This window comes from Crinia signifera, chromosome 11 (assembly GCF_055691185.1).
Source record: "Crinia signifera chromosome 11, ASM5569118v1, whole genome shotgun sequence".
NCBI lineage: Eukaryota > Metazoa > Chordata > Amphibia > Anura > Myobatrachidae > Crinia > Crinia signifera.
In genome coordinates this window covers 103,132,418-103,150,789 of record NC_139227.1, presented here as the reverse complement: position 1 = coordinate 103,150,789, position 18,372 = coordinate 103,132,418, and the positions used below count along the sequence as shown (strand labels likewise).

The 18,372-nt window shown below is 50.2% G+C and overlaps 1 protein-coding gene across 4 annotated transcripts in view; it reads left to right on the top strand.

Annotated features, from left to right (window-relative positions):
• The window catches only part of NAV2 (neuron navigator 2), a 426,783-nt gene that overhangs the window by 372,254 nt on the left and 36,157 nt on the right, over positions 1–18,372 (top strand). For all 4 annotated transcript variants that reach the window (XM_083164058.1, XM_083164057.1, XM_083164056.1 and 1 more), the window contains 2 exons: positions 12,449–12,587; positions 17,257–17,545. In XM_083164058.1, the coding sequence (XP_083020184.1) occupies positions 12,449–12,587; positions 17,257–17,545 (428 nt within the window). The remainder of the gene's footprint in view (positions 1–12,448; positions 12,588–17,256; positions 17,546–18,372) is intronic.

Genomic DNA, 18,372 nt, shown 5'->3' with positions numbered 1-18,372 from the left:
ACTGTCACCTCCTACGGGCGGGAGGCCGCATGTGCGAGTCACTGACTTGGGTCAATAAACGCGCCCCTACCAGGAGAGAGTGGGAGCGGAGGTGTCAGAGGGGCGTTTACATGGATATTTGGCAGCCGGGCATTTCTTATTAAGTCTGGGGATTCTAGGGGAATACTATGAAGGTTGATCTACATTAGGTTGACCACTGAATGTTGACAGGGCTTAGGTAGACACTTAGGTTGACATGGCTAAGGTCGACAGGGTCGGAAGCATTAGTTCGACAATTGGAAGTTGAACAGTCAAAAGGTCGACATGAGTTTTTCACTTTTTTTGAGCCGACTTGTGCCGACAGGCGCTATTTCATACGAGCCAAGCAAGGGGACGCGGTCCATGCAATTTGGGACAAAAATAAATGTGAAAAACTCCTGTCGACCTTTCCATTGTCAACCTAATGCTTGTGTCGCCCTTAGCCATGTCTGCATATTTCATGTGTCGACCTAATGTATACCCATTCATGCGTGGTGGTGGGCGGCTGCGGCGTTAGCAGTTACGCTGCGTGTGATTACTCAGCTGAGAATGCCGCTATTCCCACCTCTGAGGGAGACCCTCAGTGAGGATCAGGCATCATTATAGCTGTATATCGGTCTCAGAGCCCCCAAGTGATAGCGCAGCTGTCGGATCACGTCGCTGGCCGCCGCGGGCCTGCCCCAGTGATAGCGCAGCTTCAGGCTATGTTATGTCATATCATGCGATCAGACACATCACATTCTCACCTAGTCACAGCTCGCGCAATATACCGGTCTAACGAGACGCAGGCGACTGCTCCGGCCAGACAGATATTTCAGGGCCAGTCTGTTAGTCATTTGTGTACTAAAGGCTTTGTTATCATACACTCTATGGGGCTGGAGAGGTTTATAGTGCTGTGTTTACAGCGGACCTCCAACCCACCCCCATTCTCCCACCCCCTCCCCGCTGCCTCTCTCCTTCCAAAGTGTTCTTCTTATATATCTATATATATATATATATATATATATATATATATATATATATATATATAGGTGTTTGCTGACATTTTCTGTCGCCGCTTATCCCAGCTATAGAAAATCTTTAGTCACCGTATTTAACAAGAAAATTTAGCTGGGCCGCTATAATGCCCTTTCTGCCTCGCCAGCCTGTCCTGAAATCCTCTGCACATTCATGGTCCTGCTGCACCAGGGTCCAGTTCTACTGATATCCTAGTTATGTCGGGTTGAAATCGTTTAGTCTACAGCAAGTTGGTGGTCAGTCATTAGGTCGACATGGGACAAGGTCGACCGGTCAATAGGTGGACACACGCATTTGGTCGACAGTGTTTAGGTTGACAGTCAAAAGGTTGACCTAAACCCATGTCGACCTTGTCCCCATGTCGATCTAGAACCATGTTGACCTTTCCCCATGTCCACCTAACCTGGCGTTGACCTAATGACTGTCGACCAACTTGCTGTAGACCCAATGATCGTATTCCTTTATGTCAAAGGCGGCGGGGCCCAGTGCACTATGGGTACTACCATCCTGCTCCAATGGCTGATTAGTGTCACTTTATGGGAGCTGCAATGAAACCTGTTTACAAACCCTGAGCTTATTACCAGAGTTTCAATGACTCTGGAGGTCGTTAGTCCCAGCGATAATTACCTACAGGAAATGCTCCGTTTATCAGGCTGGGTAATTACATGGGGAAGGGGGGCAGGCTCAGAAGCCCACTCAGTGCCCCCTTCCCATGCCCCAATTCCCCACTGTCAGCAGAACTGCTTGTGAGTGATTGTAGACTAATGTCCAAACAATACTAGCGGCTGAGATAACAGATTCCGCACATGGCTGCGTTCCCGGCTGGTAATAATGGCCAGTATGATCCAGAATCGGTTATATATTACACTGTGCCTCCAGGTGTTGTATAGGTACCTGCTACTTGTCACTGACACCGCCGGCCACCGATAGGGTCTGCGGGACGTCTCATAGGACATCCCCAGGGTCGCCCTATTACAGAACACTGGTCATTAGCACAGTTAAGTAGAATTCTGTACAATTACAGACTGCGCTTTCTGTCCCCTCTCGCAGCCTGGTGTTCCGCCTTCTCGTATGTCTGATGCTATATATAACAGAGCACTTAGTCGCCAACTAATCTCCATTTACCGCTGCAGCAAGTGTTGCACCTGCAGATTGTAAACAATAAAAAATGCACTAAACAAAATGAAAATGTCTCCACAACAATTAATGGCGTCAAAAGAAAACTCAAACTCAGAACCTGATTCAGACCTGGGTGTAGTTTAGCGAGGATTCGCTAAACTACAACAACTCCCCGTGCTAGTTTGCACAGAGCGAGCCTGCCCCTCTCACGGGGTCCCTCCCCGTCATGTCATGTGACTTTGAGAAAGACGTCCTTGTTGAACTTAATGCACACGATAGGTGTTGAACTTCTAAGTCGCCACCTCCACACGTTCTCCTGAGGTTCCGGAAAGTCAGTATTAGTGGGTGTTGGTGGGAGCAGTAAGCCGACTTTTGCATAGGGTTCCAAAAAAGCGTGCACCGCCCCCCTGACTAGGTGCACCCACTCCACACGGAGCGCTGCGTACAGAGGGGTCTCTCTAAAAGAATTGGTGCTCATTCTGCCTGCAGCAGGCTCATAGACTATATAGCCCATATTCAATCCCGGCCAAAATATTCACCAGGTGAAAAACCAGAAGTTTTTGCCCTATTTCATCCCAGTGCTGATTTTTCGTCTGGAACCCCGCTTGTATTTGCGAAATTGCTGCAAATTCATGTGGTTTTGTGGAATTCGTGTCTGCAGTTTGCTGTTAAGGCATGGGCGAAGATGTACTAAAAAAATGGTGATTGAATACTGAAAGGGGAATCTGTGCCATTTTTTTCGCCTGGTGACTGCTTGCTGCCCGTTGTAACTTCTTGCTGCCCGTTACCAGACCAGTAACCACAGCACTGCTGTAGAGGCTTGTGCAGTGATTTCACCAGTTTGGTATTTTAACTCTCCCATATAAGTGCATTACCTGCAGTTACCCGTCTTACCGTCTGTTCCGGGTCCCGGCCTTGTAAATCACCAATAAATCCGCTTCCTTCCAAATGAAAAAAAACAAAAAAACCTTTTGTTCTATTCTAGCCTTAGCCTGTGCGTATAACTGGCAGGAATTCCTGCGCACAGGAGGAGTTGGCTTCCATTACTGATACATATATATATTCCCTGTTGCGTCATGACCCTGTGCTCTCTCCTGTGCAGTAATTCTGAGATCAACTCTGGATTATAAACAGCTGCACACGCTTCATATGTTCCACCATAAGCTGCTCCGATAAACCGCCTACATCCCCCAACCCATTATTGCAAAACCCAGATGATGTGGTGTATACTTGCAGAGAGGTACGCGGGAGCCAAACATCACCTCCTGCCTCACAGATACCGTACACGTAACCCTGTGAGCGATACTGCAGTGACAAATACCGTACACGTAACCCTCTGAGCGCTACTGCAGTGGGTGTTGGCTGGACTAACAGGCAGGAGGTCGCTCTGAGTGCTCCGGTATAACACAGTTATGTTCCATGGCGTGATAGTGGCGTATATATATCTATGGCGCAATGGTGTATATTTCCATGGTGCACCACTGTGTCCATGGCGCACCGGCGTACATTGGGAAATGTCTATTTACTAAGCCTTGGCGAGAGATAATGTACCAGCCAATCCGCTCCCAACTGCCATATTACAGGATGAGTTTGGCAAATGACAGGAGCTGGTTGGTTGATGCTTTGGAGTCTGGGTACTAAGCCTTGAAAGGAGATAAATTGGAGCTAGATAAACTTCCAGCCAATCAGCTCTTAAATGTCATGTTACATGTTGTGATTGAAAAATTACATTTAGGAGGAGGTTGGCTGCTACTTTATCTCTGGATGCTTTATTACATCTTCCCCTTTATTTCTCTCCAATTTATCTCACACCAAGGTTTGTTACTAACCGGTACATTTATTATTGGATCGCATATGCAATGTGATCTGGGCAGGCTCTACCGCACAGGATCATATTGCAATGTGTGATCCTTTCTCTTCTGCGATCTGCTTCACGGGGTGCTGATCTTTCTGCGTTGACCCGTGCTGACCGCTTTGCCCCGCCATAGTAACCTATGGGGGATGTGGCTATCGGCGGAGCAGGAGGGATCCCGGCTGAGGTCCCTCCTACATACATTCAGGTGATACTTAATATATGCAGCTAAAACTAATTGTGTTTTCTGAGAATTAGCCACAAATATTATCTGATACATGGGCAGATGGCCTGTGGAGTGGGTTCTTCCAACACATAGGTGGGGTAAGCGTATACTTGCCTACTTTTGAAAAGTAGTTTCAGGGAGATTATAGTTGGTAGTAGTCATGCTCCTCCCAAAGGGCGTGGCTAGTTCCTTTATATGGAGAGATTGTGAAAAGAGATTGTGAACGTGGCACCTAGAAGTCTTGTAAAATGACTTATATCCAAATGTAGATGAGCCCCAAAGCAGTTAGTAAGAGTTACTATATGCTGGGAAATGGTGCTGATGATTCATTGTAAATGTATCTGTCTCTCATTCCTTTTTCCTCAAAAAATGTAACTGTAATGTGGGCTAGGTGACATGAGGGAGATTGCTAGACTAATGAGGGAGAGAGGGAGATTGCTGTTATTTCAGGGAGTCTCCTGCAGAATGCAGGAGGGTAGGCAACTCTGCTGTGGAGTGGGTTCTTCCAACACATAGGTGGGGGTAAGCGTATGGCCATTTTGCATGACTAGAACGGTAGATTCTCCAACTATGTGACCTCTCCACCCTGCCAAGCTCTGCACCTCATCTCATCTCCACTAAACTAATAGTATTCTTGCAATTGTTTGGAGAACCTGAGTGCTATAGTAGCGTACACTTGTATTTATGTATGTCCATGTAATGTTTTTGGAATAGTTATATAGATAGATAGATATGCACACAATCACTCTCTCTCTCTCTCTCTCTCTCTCTCTCTCTCTCTCTCTCGTTACTCTGTAATCTTGTTACTATGTCTCCATGCTTTGTTGCACCATAAATAGTAACGGTTGGTACACTACAAATGGGCTTATTTAATAAAGCATCGTCCTGTGCCGGCGCCTCCAGTAACTCACCGCCGCAAGTCAGGGATTCACGTTGTAAATGGCGTGATAAGAGGTTGTGATGCTGATCCACTCTTCTTTGTTGTGTGTGCAAAACTAAAACAGGGTATGCTTTGACTTGTAGTTCCACCGCAGCTGGATTGACTGGTATGTGAATCTCTCTTATTGGATGCTGCAGCACATCAGTGCACATTCCCATTTCCCTGTCCCTGTGACTCTGTGGGCTGCTACTGGTTAATAGCTGCCAGATCAGATTTCCTGAGACTTCTGAGGGTTTCTCTGAGACTTCCCCTGCTTGTCAGAGTCCTACATGTGCTCCAGGAAGGTGCTTCACAGTCTGCAGGATATGAGTGTGCACAGGAGGCTTTGTCCTTAATGAAGGTGTCATCGTCTACCCTAAGGGAGGTCTCCACGCCGGGGATAATACATTGGCAGCAGAACAGGACCCTGTGTGGGACAGGGAACAGAAGGAAGGTCGGGTGAGTCCTCTACAGCACAGGAAACGGGAGATTATTTATATATAGATTGTCACCTGGAGAGAGGTTGGCGATAATCAGCGGGTATGTAACCTTACTGCCATGGGTGTTAATATGTACTTAGCCTAAAGAACCAGACAACCAGCTGCTAACTGTTATTTTTCAAACACAGCATATAGCATGGCAGTTGGGAGCTGGTTGTCTGTTACTTTGGGGTCAGTGTTATAAGACTAGGGGCCAGATGTACTAAGCTTGAGAGTGATAAACGGTCAGCCAATCAGCTCCTAACTGCCAGGTCACAGGATGCGTTCTTCTAATGTCAGTTATGGACTGATTGGTTGGTTTGTCACTCTCCATTTTTATAACTTTTCAAGGCTGAGTACACCTCGCCCCCTTGAAAAGAGATAAAGTGGATGTAGATAAAGTGCCAACCAGGCAGCTCCTAACTGCCATCTTATGTGCAGTGTTTGAAAAATGTCAGTTATAAGCTGGTTGACTGGTACTTTATCTCTGACCACTTTATCTCTCTCCAAGTCTTAGAACATAGACCCCCATAGTCCTTTACTATTAGGCATTATGTGCGGTGCTCCGTGCATGATACCCCCCTCTTGTTGTCACCTGGTACCTGGACTGGGCAACACTTGCCAACATGACGTGACCTTCCAAGCAGCGTGAAGGTGAATTTACACTGGAGCTGGGAATATCCCTCATTTATCTTATCGTCTACCTGCCGAGACAAACACAGCCGGCCTGCCCCAGTATCTGCCAATTGCTCCATCGCACTGTAATCTGCACCCAGCACATGAAGGTTTAAGAAGCAATTACAGTATCTCATTGGTCGGGACCCTATATTCCTTTAGTCTTTCTACATTGCCGACAGAGGAGGTTCTGTGTGATTGGGACTGTGACAATACAACCTGCGCTAGAACCAGATGAGCAGAGAGGTGCGCTTAGCAAATCACCTTAATCCTGTTAGCTTGGATTAGTAGTGGGTCTCCCCCCCCTCCCCCTGACCTCCTCCTCTTTATCACATTCCCCTGGAGCCATGGCAGCCTCCTAGGAATCATTGTCTGTAACAATCACCCAGAACTAGTTCTTCCAGTTACTTGTGTGTAATTAATAGTCTATTGATTCCTGGCTGTAACGTGGTCTGGGAAGAGACAGCAGCGATCTGCGGATAGTGACTGGCAGAGAGACTCCAGTACAGAAGCGTATACCCATCTGACGCCTGTATCCTGTCCGCACAATGGGGCATTTCTGCGGTAACAGTAACACCTCAGATTGCAGGGGCCGCTGTTACCTGCGTTTATGGAGAAGATCAGCTGCTGAGGGGGACATTTACTAAAATGGGACTTCTATTTCACATGGGATGTTGCTATCGGCAACCAAGCAGCTACTATTATCTTCTAGAAGGTGCTAAATAAATAAGTAGTTTCTGATTGTTGCCCATAGCAACATCCCATTTTAGTAATTCCCCCCTTAATGTAGATACAGATGTGTCTGCATACATCTATCCCAGGGTTGCCGACCCTCCCGAAATATCCGGGAGTCTCCTGAAAATCGGGTCCTCCTCCCGGCCCCCCGGAAGGGTGGGCAACCCTCCCGGATTCAGGGGGGACCCCCGCTGTCCCCCGGATCGCGGCATTAAAATGCCGCAATCCTCGGGTCTCAGAGAAGGGGGCGGGGCTAAAATGACACAATCGCGTCATTTTAGCCCCTCCACGGAGATCCCTGAATTCGCTGATTTACCAGCATGGGCGGGGCTTAGTGATGTCATGCTTAAGCCCCGCCCCTGAGAGGCTACTGAAACTCTCCTCTCTGGGCTTCTCCCGGAGAGGAGAATAAGAAAGTCGGCAACCCTGATCTATCCTCCGCATTAAACCGCCCTTCTAGTGGCACACCCTGGCAGTGCCACGCTACTTTTATGTCACTCTTCCATTAAATAGCCTATTATTTGCAAAATGGAGCAAATAAGAAACTCAGGGAGCCCGAGGTGTGCTCCCACCACCAGTGCAGTGACCTAAATCGTGCATAGGGGGGTCCTGCGTTCGAATGGACCCTCTCCCAAAGGAGAAGGGCCCCGTTACTCCCCTATCTCCTCTCAGCCATAAGGCCGATATGGGGAAAAAAGGGAACGGTGGGTCCTCTTCACCGAAGCTTAGAGAAGACCCTCTTTCCTCAACCCTCAGTTAGGACGGTGAGTCCTCCGCACCTGAAGGTTTGGAGAGACCCGCAGTAGGCTTCCCTCCACCTTGCGGCTAGGGGTCGCCCTCAAGGGACCGAAGCTCTCCCCAAAAGGATGAAAGCTTCAGTACATTGGGGAGTGAATGACCCATAAGGGTCAAACACACGGCCCAAAAACAGTGACAAACTACGAAAAAAAACTGAAAACGTGCAAAGTGACGAAAGTGAGAAGGAAAATAAATAAAGAAAAAAAGAAACCTCAGCAAATGGCACACACAAGCAGCTTCTGATTGAAATGATATGCAGCATGTCTCTGGCTGTATCTGCATACATAATAATGTATGGACCAAATGTAATAGGGTGAGAGTTCTGGAAATGAGAGATTTTGGGTTTTCCCATTTTTTTAAAGCAGCAATTACATGGCAAAATGAACCTGGTTTTCGCAGTGTAAATGATTGCCCTTTAAAAAAATTGGAAAACTCCCAAAATCTCTCACTTTTCCGGAGCTCTCACCCTATTACATTTGGCGCTATGTTACACTGTTTTCCTGGAAAACACTATAACATTTCATTTCTTATGCAAATAAGAATATGTAATAGAAAAAGACGCCCGGCGCTACAGAGTCATACAATACTTATAACGCGGCTTGTATCGCAATGGAGTAATGTGGACACTGTATGAATGGATCACAGTTTTACCCCTTCCCTTTTAGTGTCCTAGGATCCTCCCTTGGGAGTATCCCCGTTCCCTTACTCTAACTGCAAACCTGGCAGGCCTGCTGGGAAGTGTATTTCCACCGCAGCTGAAGTGCAACACGTTGCCGGCTCCGGTAGACCCTTGTTCCAGAAATGGACTGTAAAATAGGGACTTCAGCATAAAATTATGTTTTAATAGAGTACAGCTATACTCTCATTTGTGGGTCACTCTCATACTCTGGGGGAAATGTAATAGAATGAATGATTCCTAAATTGAGAGATTTGGTCAAACCGGTTTGATTTTGCAGTGTAAATGATTGCCGCTTTCAAAAAAACTGGATATTTCTTACCAAATCTCTTATGCCCCTTTCAGACCGCACTTTGTAAACGGTATATTGCCGTTTTGGTACTTATGTAGTAACTGGGCTGCCGATTTTGAAATCGGGTCCATCGCATCGCATCGCACCCGACCAAATCGCATGCGATGCGATGCGATGCGATGGACCCGATTTTTCCATAGGATTCAATGTTAAAATGGACTGAGTCCATTTTAACATGGAATTCAATGGGAAAAAGGGGTCCTTTTCATACCCCTACTATCCAAGTGGGCATGGAGTTGGATATAAACCTGTGGCGAGCGTAGCGAGCCACCGAGCCCGAAGCGTGGCGAGCGTAGCGAGCCCCGCGAGGGGACACAGAATACTGTCCCCTCGCGGGGCTCGCTTCGCTCGCCACGCTTCGGGCTCGGTGGCTCGCTACGCTCGCCACAGGTTTATATCCAACTCCATGCCCACTTGGATAGTAGGGGTATGAAAAGGACCCCTTTTTCCCATTGAATTTCATGTTAAAATGGACTCAGTCCATTTTAACATTGAATCCTATGGAAAAATCGGGTCATCGCATCGCATCGCATCGCATCTGATTGTATGCCTTAACATACAATCAAAAAATCGGCAGCCCAGATACTACATAAGTACCGCCGTTTTTTTACCGTTTTAAAACGGTAATCTGTGCGGTCTGAAAGGTGCAGATCCAATTAACCGGTTTGAAAATACCGTTTTTTCAAACCGGTTAAAATGCAGGGTCCTACCCGTTTCAGACCCGGTATTTTGGGATCAAAATCGGGTCTGAAACGGTATTTAGGACCCAGCCAATGAGCTGGGTCCTAAATTCAGAGCAGTGAATATTTAATGAGCACTCATTAAATATTCGCAGCACTGGAGCCGCCCCCCCCCCCCCCCACACACACACACACACACACACGTGTGTCCCCCCCCCCCCGCGCATGTGTCGACACCCCCCCCACTCGGCGTGTGTGTCGACAGTGAAGTATGGTCGGGGAAGCACTTATGAAAAAAAGCGTCTTTCAGAAAATGGCTGCCCCATAGGAAAACCTGTTTTAAAAAACTGTCTTTCGTATGGGGGCAGCCATTTTCCGAAAGTCACTTTTCATAAGAAAAGTGACTTTCGGAAAATGGCTGCCCCCATACGAAAGACAGTTTTTTAAAACAGGTTTTCCTATGGGGCAGCCATTTTCTGAAAGACGCTTTTTTTCATAAGTGCTTCCCCGACCAACTGCAGTGCCGGATCACGCAACGGAGGTACCGGCTGCACAGGGGGGGTTGTTAGCCCTGGGGTGGGGGGGATTTGGGGGTGTTAACCCCCGGGGGAGGGGGGGCGGAGCGGCGCACGCTGAAGACTGGCTTTGACCCTGTTTTTGGAAAGTTTCCAAAAACGGGTCTGCCAGTGTAAAAAAAAACGCACTTAAACGGTAATATACCGTTTAAGAGATGCGGTGTGAAAGGGGTTTTACCTGGCAGACCCGTTTTTGGAAACGTTTCCAAATACAGGGTCAAAGCCAGTTTTGCGGTCTGAAAGCAGCATAACTTTCTGATTCTCTCACCCTATTACATTTCACCCTGTTGCTGTATTTCTGCTCTCATACCCTGTCGCTGTATTCTGTGGTTATCCTGTGCGTAGGCTGACCAACTCATCCCTTTAATCCGGGACACATATTAATTACCCAGGTTCTGTGGCTGGCTTTCACCTGGTTTTAAACTGCCACACCTCAAGACTCCATTTCACCTGGTTTTTAAACTGCCACAGAACCTGTGTAATTAATATGTGTCCCGGATTAAAGGGATGAGTTGGTCACCCTACCTGTGCGGCACTTTATAAATAAAGGTAGGAATGATTTCCGAATAAGGGGTTAATGCCATACAGAGTGTGTTTGTTTCATTATCCGGCAGATCTGTGTTGATAACATGGAGTTCTGGTTCTGCAAACCGTTACCCCTGTCATTGTGTATTGGTGGGTCCATGTTCTGTTCCAGTGAATGCCGCCGGTTCTCCTCCCGCTCCTATCTGTGTGCTTACATATATTTCATGGCTGTGCTTGTGTCTCTGGGCTGGGGCCAGGATTGTGTATCTGGCTTGTCTGTGCTGCCAGCATAACTGCTCCAATATATCCAAGCCCTCCAGGGAATACATAACATAAACAGGGCAGTGCCCAAAATATTACAGGAGGAATGTGAGATTCCTGCACTGTACATGAGGGATGAGGGGCTGCCGTCTCTCCCTGCAGCTTCATACGAGTTCCTGGGGAAGCGCTGGGCGGGAGAGGTGAGATGTGTACGTTACAGGGAGAGCATGAAATCCTGGCAGGAGTGAGCTCTCACACCAAGGACAGCCCTGCCCTGCCTAATGCAATGTGTTACATCGGGGCCTCTTCCTATACCGCACACTGTGGGGCAGATGTATTAATCCTTAACAAGAGATAAATCCAAGGGTGATAAGGAGAGATAAATGTCCAGCCAATCACCTGCTAACTGCCATGCTACAGGCTGTGTTTGAAAAAAGTCAGTAAGGAGGTGATTGGCTGGACGTTTATCTCTCCTTATCACACTTACATTTATCTCTTGTTAAGGCTTAATACATCTGCTCCGGTATGTTACTCCTGTTTATTTGGATGACGTTCTTCCATGTTGGCAGTGTGGCAGCAGGAATGAGTGTTGTTATGACCAGCATTGCCCGCATGCGGTGTAGTGTTGCCGTGTTGTTATGACCAGCGTCGCCCGCATGCGGTGTAGTGTTGTAGTGTTGTTATGACCAGCGTCACCTGCATGCGGTGTAATGTTGTGTTATTGCTACATGCCGGACTGATGGGTAGTGTGTTTAGTTTGCTCTGTGTAGATGTTTCGGCCTGTCCCACCCAGTTGGTATGGTAACCCCTCGTTCTGTCCCATCCAGCTGGTATGGTAACCCCTCATTCTGTCCCACCCAGCTGGTATGGTAACCCCTCGTTCTGTCCCACCCAGCTTAAATGGTAACCCCTTGTTCTGTCCCACCCAGCTGGTATGGTAACCCCTCATTCTGTCCCACCCAGCTGGTATGGTAACCCCTCATTCTGTCCCACCCAGCTGGTATGGTAACCCCTCATTCTGTCCCACCCAGCTGGTATGGTAACCCCTCATTCTGTCCCACCCAGCTGGTATGGTAACCCCTTGTTCTGTCCCACCCAGCTGGTATGGTAACCCCTCGTTCTGTCCCACCCAGCTGGTATGGTAACCCCTCGTTCTGTCCCACCCAGCTGGTATGGTAACCCCTCGTTCTGTCCCACCCAGCTGGTATGGTAACCCCTCATTCTGTCCCACCCAGCTGGTATGGTAACCCCTCATTCTGTCCCACCCAGCTGGTATGGTAACCCCTCGTTCTGTCCCACCCAGCTGGTATGGTAACCCCTCGTTCTGTCCCACCCAGCTGGTATGGTAACCCCTCGTTCTGTCCCACCCAGCTGGTATGGTAACCCCTCGTTCTGTCCCACCCAGCTGGTATGGTAACCCCTCGTTCTGTCCCACCCAGCTGGTATGGTAACCCCTCGTTCTGTCTCACCCAGCTTGTATGGTAACCCCTCGTTCTGTCCCACCCAGCTGGTATGGTAACCCCTTGTTCTGTCTCTTGCAGCTGGGATGACAGCAGCTCTGTGAGCAGTGGGATCAGCGATACCATCGACAACCTGAGTACAGATGATATTAACACCAGCTCCTCTATCAGCTCATACGCCAACACGCCGGCATCTTCCCGGAAAAACCTTGATGTTCAGGTAGGTCGACGGCCACCCAGATAGGGTAGTGTGAGGGGGGATGTGACGGACCCTGTATATGGCAGCGACATCTGACACCCAGATAGGGTAGTGTAAGGGGGGATGTGACGGGCCCTGCATATGGCAGCGACATCTGACACCCAAATAGGGTAGTGTAAGGGGGATGTCACAGGCCCTGCACATGGCAGCAACACCCAGCACACAGATAGGGTGCTGTGAGGGAGGAATGTGACAGCGATGCCCTGCACACAGAGAGGGTGCTGTGAGGGGGGGGGGGGTGTGACAGCGATGTCCAGCACACAGATAGGGTGCTATGAGGGGGTATGTGACAGCGATGTCCAGCACACAGATAGGGTGCTATGAGGGGGTATGTGACAGCGCTGCTCAGCACACAGATAGGGTTCTGTGAGGGTGACAGCAATGCCTAGCACACAGATAGGGTGTTGTGAAGGGGGTATGTGACAGCGATGCCCAGCACACAGATAGGGTGCTGTGAGGGGGTATGTGACAGCGATGCCCAGCACAGAGATAGTTTGCTGTGAGGGGGTATGTGACTGCGATGCCCAGCACACAGATAGGGTGCTGTGAGGGGGTATGTGACAGCGATGCCCAGCACACAGATAGGGTGCTGCGAGGGGGTACGTGACAGCGATGCCCAGCACACAGATAGGGTGCTGTGAGGGGGTATGTGACAGCGATGCCCAGCACACAGAAAGGTTGCTGTGAGGGGGTATGTGACAGCGATGCCCAGCACACAAATAGGGTGCTGCGAGGGGGTATGTGACAGCGATGCCCAGCACACAGATAGGGTGCTGTGAGGGGGTATGTGACAGCGATGCCCAGCACACAGAAAGGTTGCTGTGAGGGGGTATGTGACAGCGATGCCCAGCACACAGATAGGGTGCTGTGAGGGGGTATGTGACAGCGATGCTCAGCACACAGAAAGGTTGCTGTGAGGGGGGGATGTCACAGCGATGCCCAGCACACAGATAGGGTGCTTTGAAGGGGTATGTGACAGTGATGCCCAGCATACAGATATTGTGCTGTGAAGGGGTATGTGACAATGATGCCCAGCACACAGATAGGGTGCTGTGAGGGGGGGGGGGGGGGTGTGACAGCGATGCCCAGCACACAGATAGGGTGCTGTGAGGGGGGATATGACAGCGATGCCCAGCACACATATAGGGTGCTGTGAGGGGGGGATGTGACAGCGATGCCCAGCACACAGATAGGGTGCTGTGAGGGGGGATGTGACAGCGATGCCCAGCACACATATAGGGTGCTGTGAGGGGTATGTGAGACAGTGATGCCCAGCACACAGATAGGGTGCTGTGAGGGGGGATGTGACAGCGATGCCCAGCACACAGATAGGGTGCTGTGAGGGGATGAGACAGTTCCTGCACATGACAGCGACACCCCCAGATACCCCTACTGTCAGCGCAGTATGATTCATTCCCTCATGTTTGCTCTGCTATATGCAGCAATGTCAGTCACGCGTGTGGTCATGCATCTTTTATCAGGCCACACGCTTACAATAACCATCCAATCAGACCGTATGGTATAAACGCAGTCAGAATGATTGCAGGGGACACTTGCCCTGTGTGAGCGCTGACAGCAGTCAGATCTTGTGCTAATAGACATGGCCGTATGTACGGATATTGCTGCTGCTGTTAGTCAGTGAGTAGGGTGCGGCCAATGTGATTATTACCAGCACATCATAGCCCAGTGCTGCTGTCAGGGTGCAGACCGGTATATGCAGGAGTGGGACGGAATCTCCTTGTCTGTTATGGAAACAAGCGCCTCACCTATGTTTTGTGTCAGGTGAAATGCCACGTGACGTTACTAAGGGTTACCAAACTTTATTATACATAGAGCTGTCAGTGTAATGATATACAGTATATACCCCCGCACAATCATGTTCAGTATCCATCGCTGTTATATACTTCATTGTTCACATTTTAGCAGTACAAAATAGTATATGTAGTAAGTGATTGTTGATGAGAATGGGAAGTAAGGACCAGTCTGACTTATGTCATACCCTGACTGCTTCCTGCACCTGCTGTTCCCTCTGCCCCCGTCATACCCTGACTGCTTCCTTCACCTGCTGTTCCCTCTGCCCCCGTCATACCCTGACTGCTTCCTGCACCTGCTGTTCCCTCTGTCCCTGTCATACCCTGACTGCTTCCTGCACCTGCTGTTCCCTCTGCCCCCGTCATACCCTGACTGCTTCCTGCACCTGCCGTTCCCTCTGCCTCCGTCATAGTAGTAGTAGTAGTACGTTTATTTATAAGGCGCCGCAAAGTGTCCGCAGCGCCGTACATAGCAAACAAAAAAATTACGAGGTAACGTACAGAGTGTGTTGAAAAATACAGTATAAATAGGGGTATAGCTGGTAGAACTAAAATCAGCATCAGTTCAGAAGTAGGTGTCAAAATTGTCGAGGAGACTGAAGATGAAGTAGAGGAAGGGAAGAACAGGACAGGAGCACAGGTGAGGTAAAGAGGTAGGGTGAGTACGTGAGGAAGGAGGGCCCTACTCATAAGAGTTAACATACTAAAAATAGGTGGGTGGACGAACGAAAAACAACAGGATAAGTAGGAACGGAGGGGAATGGAGGCAGGATAGGAGGATCAAAAGAGGTTAGGTCATACCCTTACTGCTTCCTTCACCTGCTGTTCCCTCTGCCCCCCGTCATACCCTGACTGCTTCCTGCACCTGCTGTTCCCTCTGCCTCCGTCATACCCTTACTGCTTCCTTCACCTGCTGTTCCCTCTGCCCCCGTCATACCCTGACTGCTTCCTTCACCTGCTGTTCCCTCTGCCCCTGTCATACCCTGACTGCTTCCTTCACCTGCTGTTCCCTCTGCCCCCGTCATACCCTGACTGCTTCCTTCACCTGCTGTTCCCTCTGCCCCTGTCATACCCTGCCTGCTTCCTTCACCTGCTGTTCCCTCTGCCCCCGTCATACCCTGACTGCTTCCTTCACCTGCTGTTCTCTCTGCCCCGTCATACCCTGACTGCTTCCTGCACCTGCTGTTCCCTCTGCCCCCGTCATACCCTGACTGCTTCCTTCACCTGCTGTTCCCTCTGCCCCCGTCATACCCTGACTGCTTCCTTCACCTGCTGTTCTCTCTGCCCCGTCATACCCTGCCTGCTTCCTTCACCTGCTGTTCCCTCTGCCCCCGTCATACCCTGACTGCTTCCTTCACCTGCTGTTCCCTCTGCCCCGTCATACCCTGACTGCTTCCTGCACCTGCTGTTCCCTCTGCCCCTGTCATACCCTGACTGCTTCCTTCACCTGCTGTTCCCTCTGCCCCCGTCATACCCTGACTGCTTCCTTCACCTGCTGTTCTCTCTGCCCCGTCATACCCTGCCTGCTTCCTTCACCTGCTGTTCCCTCTGCCTCCGTCATACCCTGACTGCTTCCTTCACCTGCTGTTCCCTCTGCCCCCGTCATACCCTGACTGCTTCCTTCACCTGCTGTTCCCTCTGCCCCCGTCATACCCTGACTGCTTCCTTCACCTGCTGTTCTCTCTGCCCCGTCATACCCTGCCTGCTTCCTTCACCTGCTGTTCCCTCTGCCTCCGTCATACCCTGACTGCTTCCTTCACCTGCTGTTCCCTCTGCCCCCGTCATACCCTGACTGCTTCCTGCACCTGCTGTTCCCTCTGCCCCTGTCATACCCTGACTGCTTCCTTCACCTGCTCTTCCCTCTGCCCCCGTCATACCCTGACTGCTTCCTGCACCTGCTGTTCCCTCTGCCCCCGTCATACCCTGACTGCTTCCTTCACCTGCTGTTCCCTCTGCCCCCGTCATACCCTGAGTGCTTCCTCCGCCTGCTGTTCCCTCTGCCCCCGTCATACCCTGATTGCTTCCTCCGCCTGCTGTTCCCTCTGCCCCCGTCATACCCTGATTGCTTCCTTCACCTGCTGTTCTCTCTGCCCCCGTCATACCCTGACTGCTTCCTTCACTTGCTGTTCCCTCTGCCCCCGTCATACCCTGACTGCTTCCTGCATCTGCTGTTCCCTCTGCCCCTGTCATACCCTGACTGCTTCCTTCACCTGCTCTTCCCTCTGCCCCCGTCATACCCTGACTGCTTCCTGCACCTGCTGTTCCCTCTGCCCCCGTCATACCCTGACTGCTTCCTTCACCTGCTGTTCCCTCTGCCCCTGTCATACCCTGACTGCTTCCTGCACCTGCTGTTCCCTCTGCCCCTGTCATACCCTGACTGCTTCCTGCACCTGCTGTTCCCTCTGCCCCTGTCATACCCTGACTGCTTCCTGCACCTGCTGTTCCCTCTGCCCCCGTCATACCCTGAGTGCTTCCTGCACCTGCTGTTCCCTCTGCCCCCGTCATACCCTGACTGCTTCCTGCACCTGCTGTTCCCTCTGCCCCTGTCATACCCTGACTGCTTCCTGCACCTGCTGTTCCCTCTGCCCCCGTCATACCCTGAGTGCTTCCTGCACCTGCTGTTCCCTCTGCCCCCGTCATACCCTGACTGCTTCCTGCACCTGCTGTTCCCTCTGCCCCCGTCATACCCTGACTGCTTCATTCACCTGCTGTTCCCTCTGCCCCGTCATACCCTGACTGCTTCCTGCACCTGCTGTTCCCTCTGCCCCTGTCATACCCTGAGTGCTTCATTCACCTGCTGTTCTCTATGCCCTCTGTAGACTGACGCTGAGAAGCATTTACACATTGACCGCAATGCGCTGTGGCCTGGGGATGAATTAAAGAGAGCGGATGCTGGCCCAGACAACGGTGTGAAGATGGATCCCGGCTGTAAGTGGAGGGAGAAGCCCTCAGACCTGTCCGATGAGTCGGATAAGAGCACATCTGGTAGGAAAAACACTGTCATCGCCCAGACGGGGTCCTGGAGACGCGGAATGACGGCTCAGGTGGGGATAACAAGCCCTCGCACCAAGACCACCGCACCTGCAACTCTGAAAGCACCTGGCACAGGTCAGTAATGGGCAAAGCCAAGGGGGAAGTATCACCCTCACATTGTATATAGATGGATATTATAAGTCACACGGCGCCAGGCCAAGCTCATTTACACCAATCATAGAAAGGGGAACTATAGTATAGAAGGTTTGCTGATGTCATCTCTGTTAATGAAGATGTCGCTTACAAGTCTGTATATTGGGCCTAATATGAAGATTCGCTGCTTAGCGAGCCCTTTAATTCCGACCGCCGGGCAAGCAAATACCCCCCACAATGCGAATGGATGTTTCACGCACACATCATTCACACGGGAGCATACAGGCCAAAAATCATTCGATGGTCACCGACTATCAAATGATTTTTGACCTGTCCGTAAATAAGCCAGTCTAGGCTAACTTTTATTTACGAAGAACATGGTGGAGAATGGGGCGGGAGCTGGCATAGTGTGACGTCCGGCACCCCTCCTGTGCAGGCTTCAACACGCCTGCTTTGGACAGGGACGCCATGCTCATCGTTTAGCTGGATGCACCCACCATTTCGGGGGAACGCTCGTCCCCATACGCCACCTCCCTGACTGCCTCCATCCTGCCGCCCAAACCCCCTACCCCCCCCTTCCCACCGACGAACATCTTGGCGACTTTGCAAGTTGCCGAAGGTGTCTGCACAGTGGTCCTGCACATGTGTATATTAACATATACGCATGCGCGGAGCCAAAACATTGGTCCCCACAGCGAAACGGGGACCGATCGTATCCCCAGTGTGCATTATAACAATACAAATGATGAAAATCACCTAAAGTATTGATTACAGTGTTGCAATCAATCTTTCTGTTATCAATGTGCACT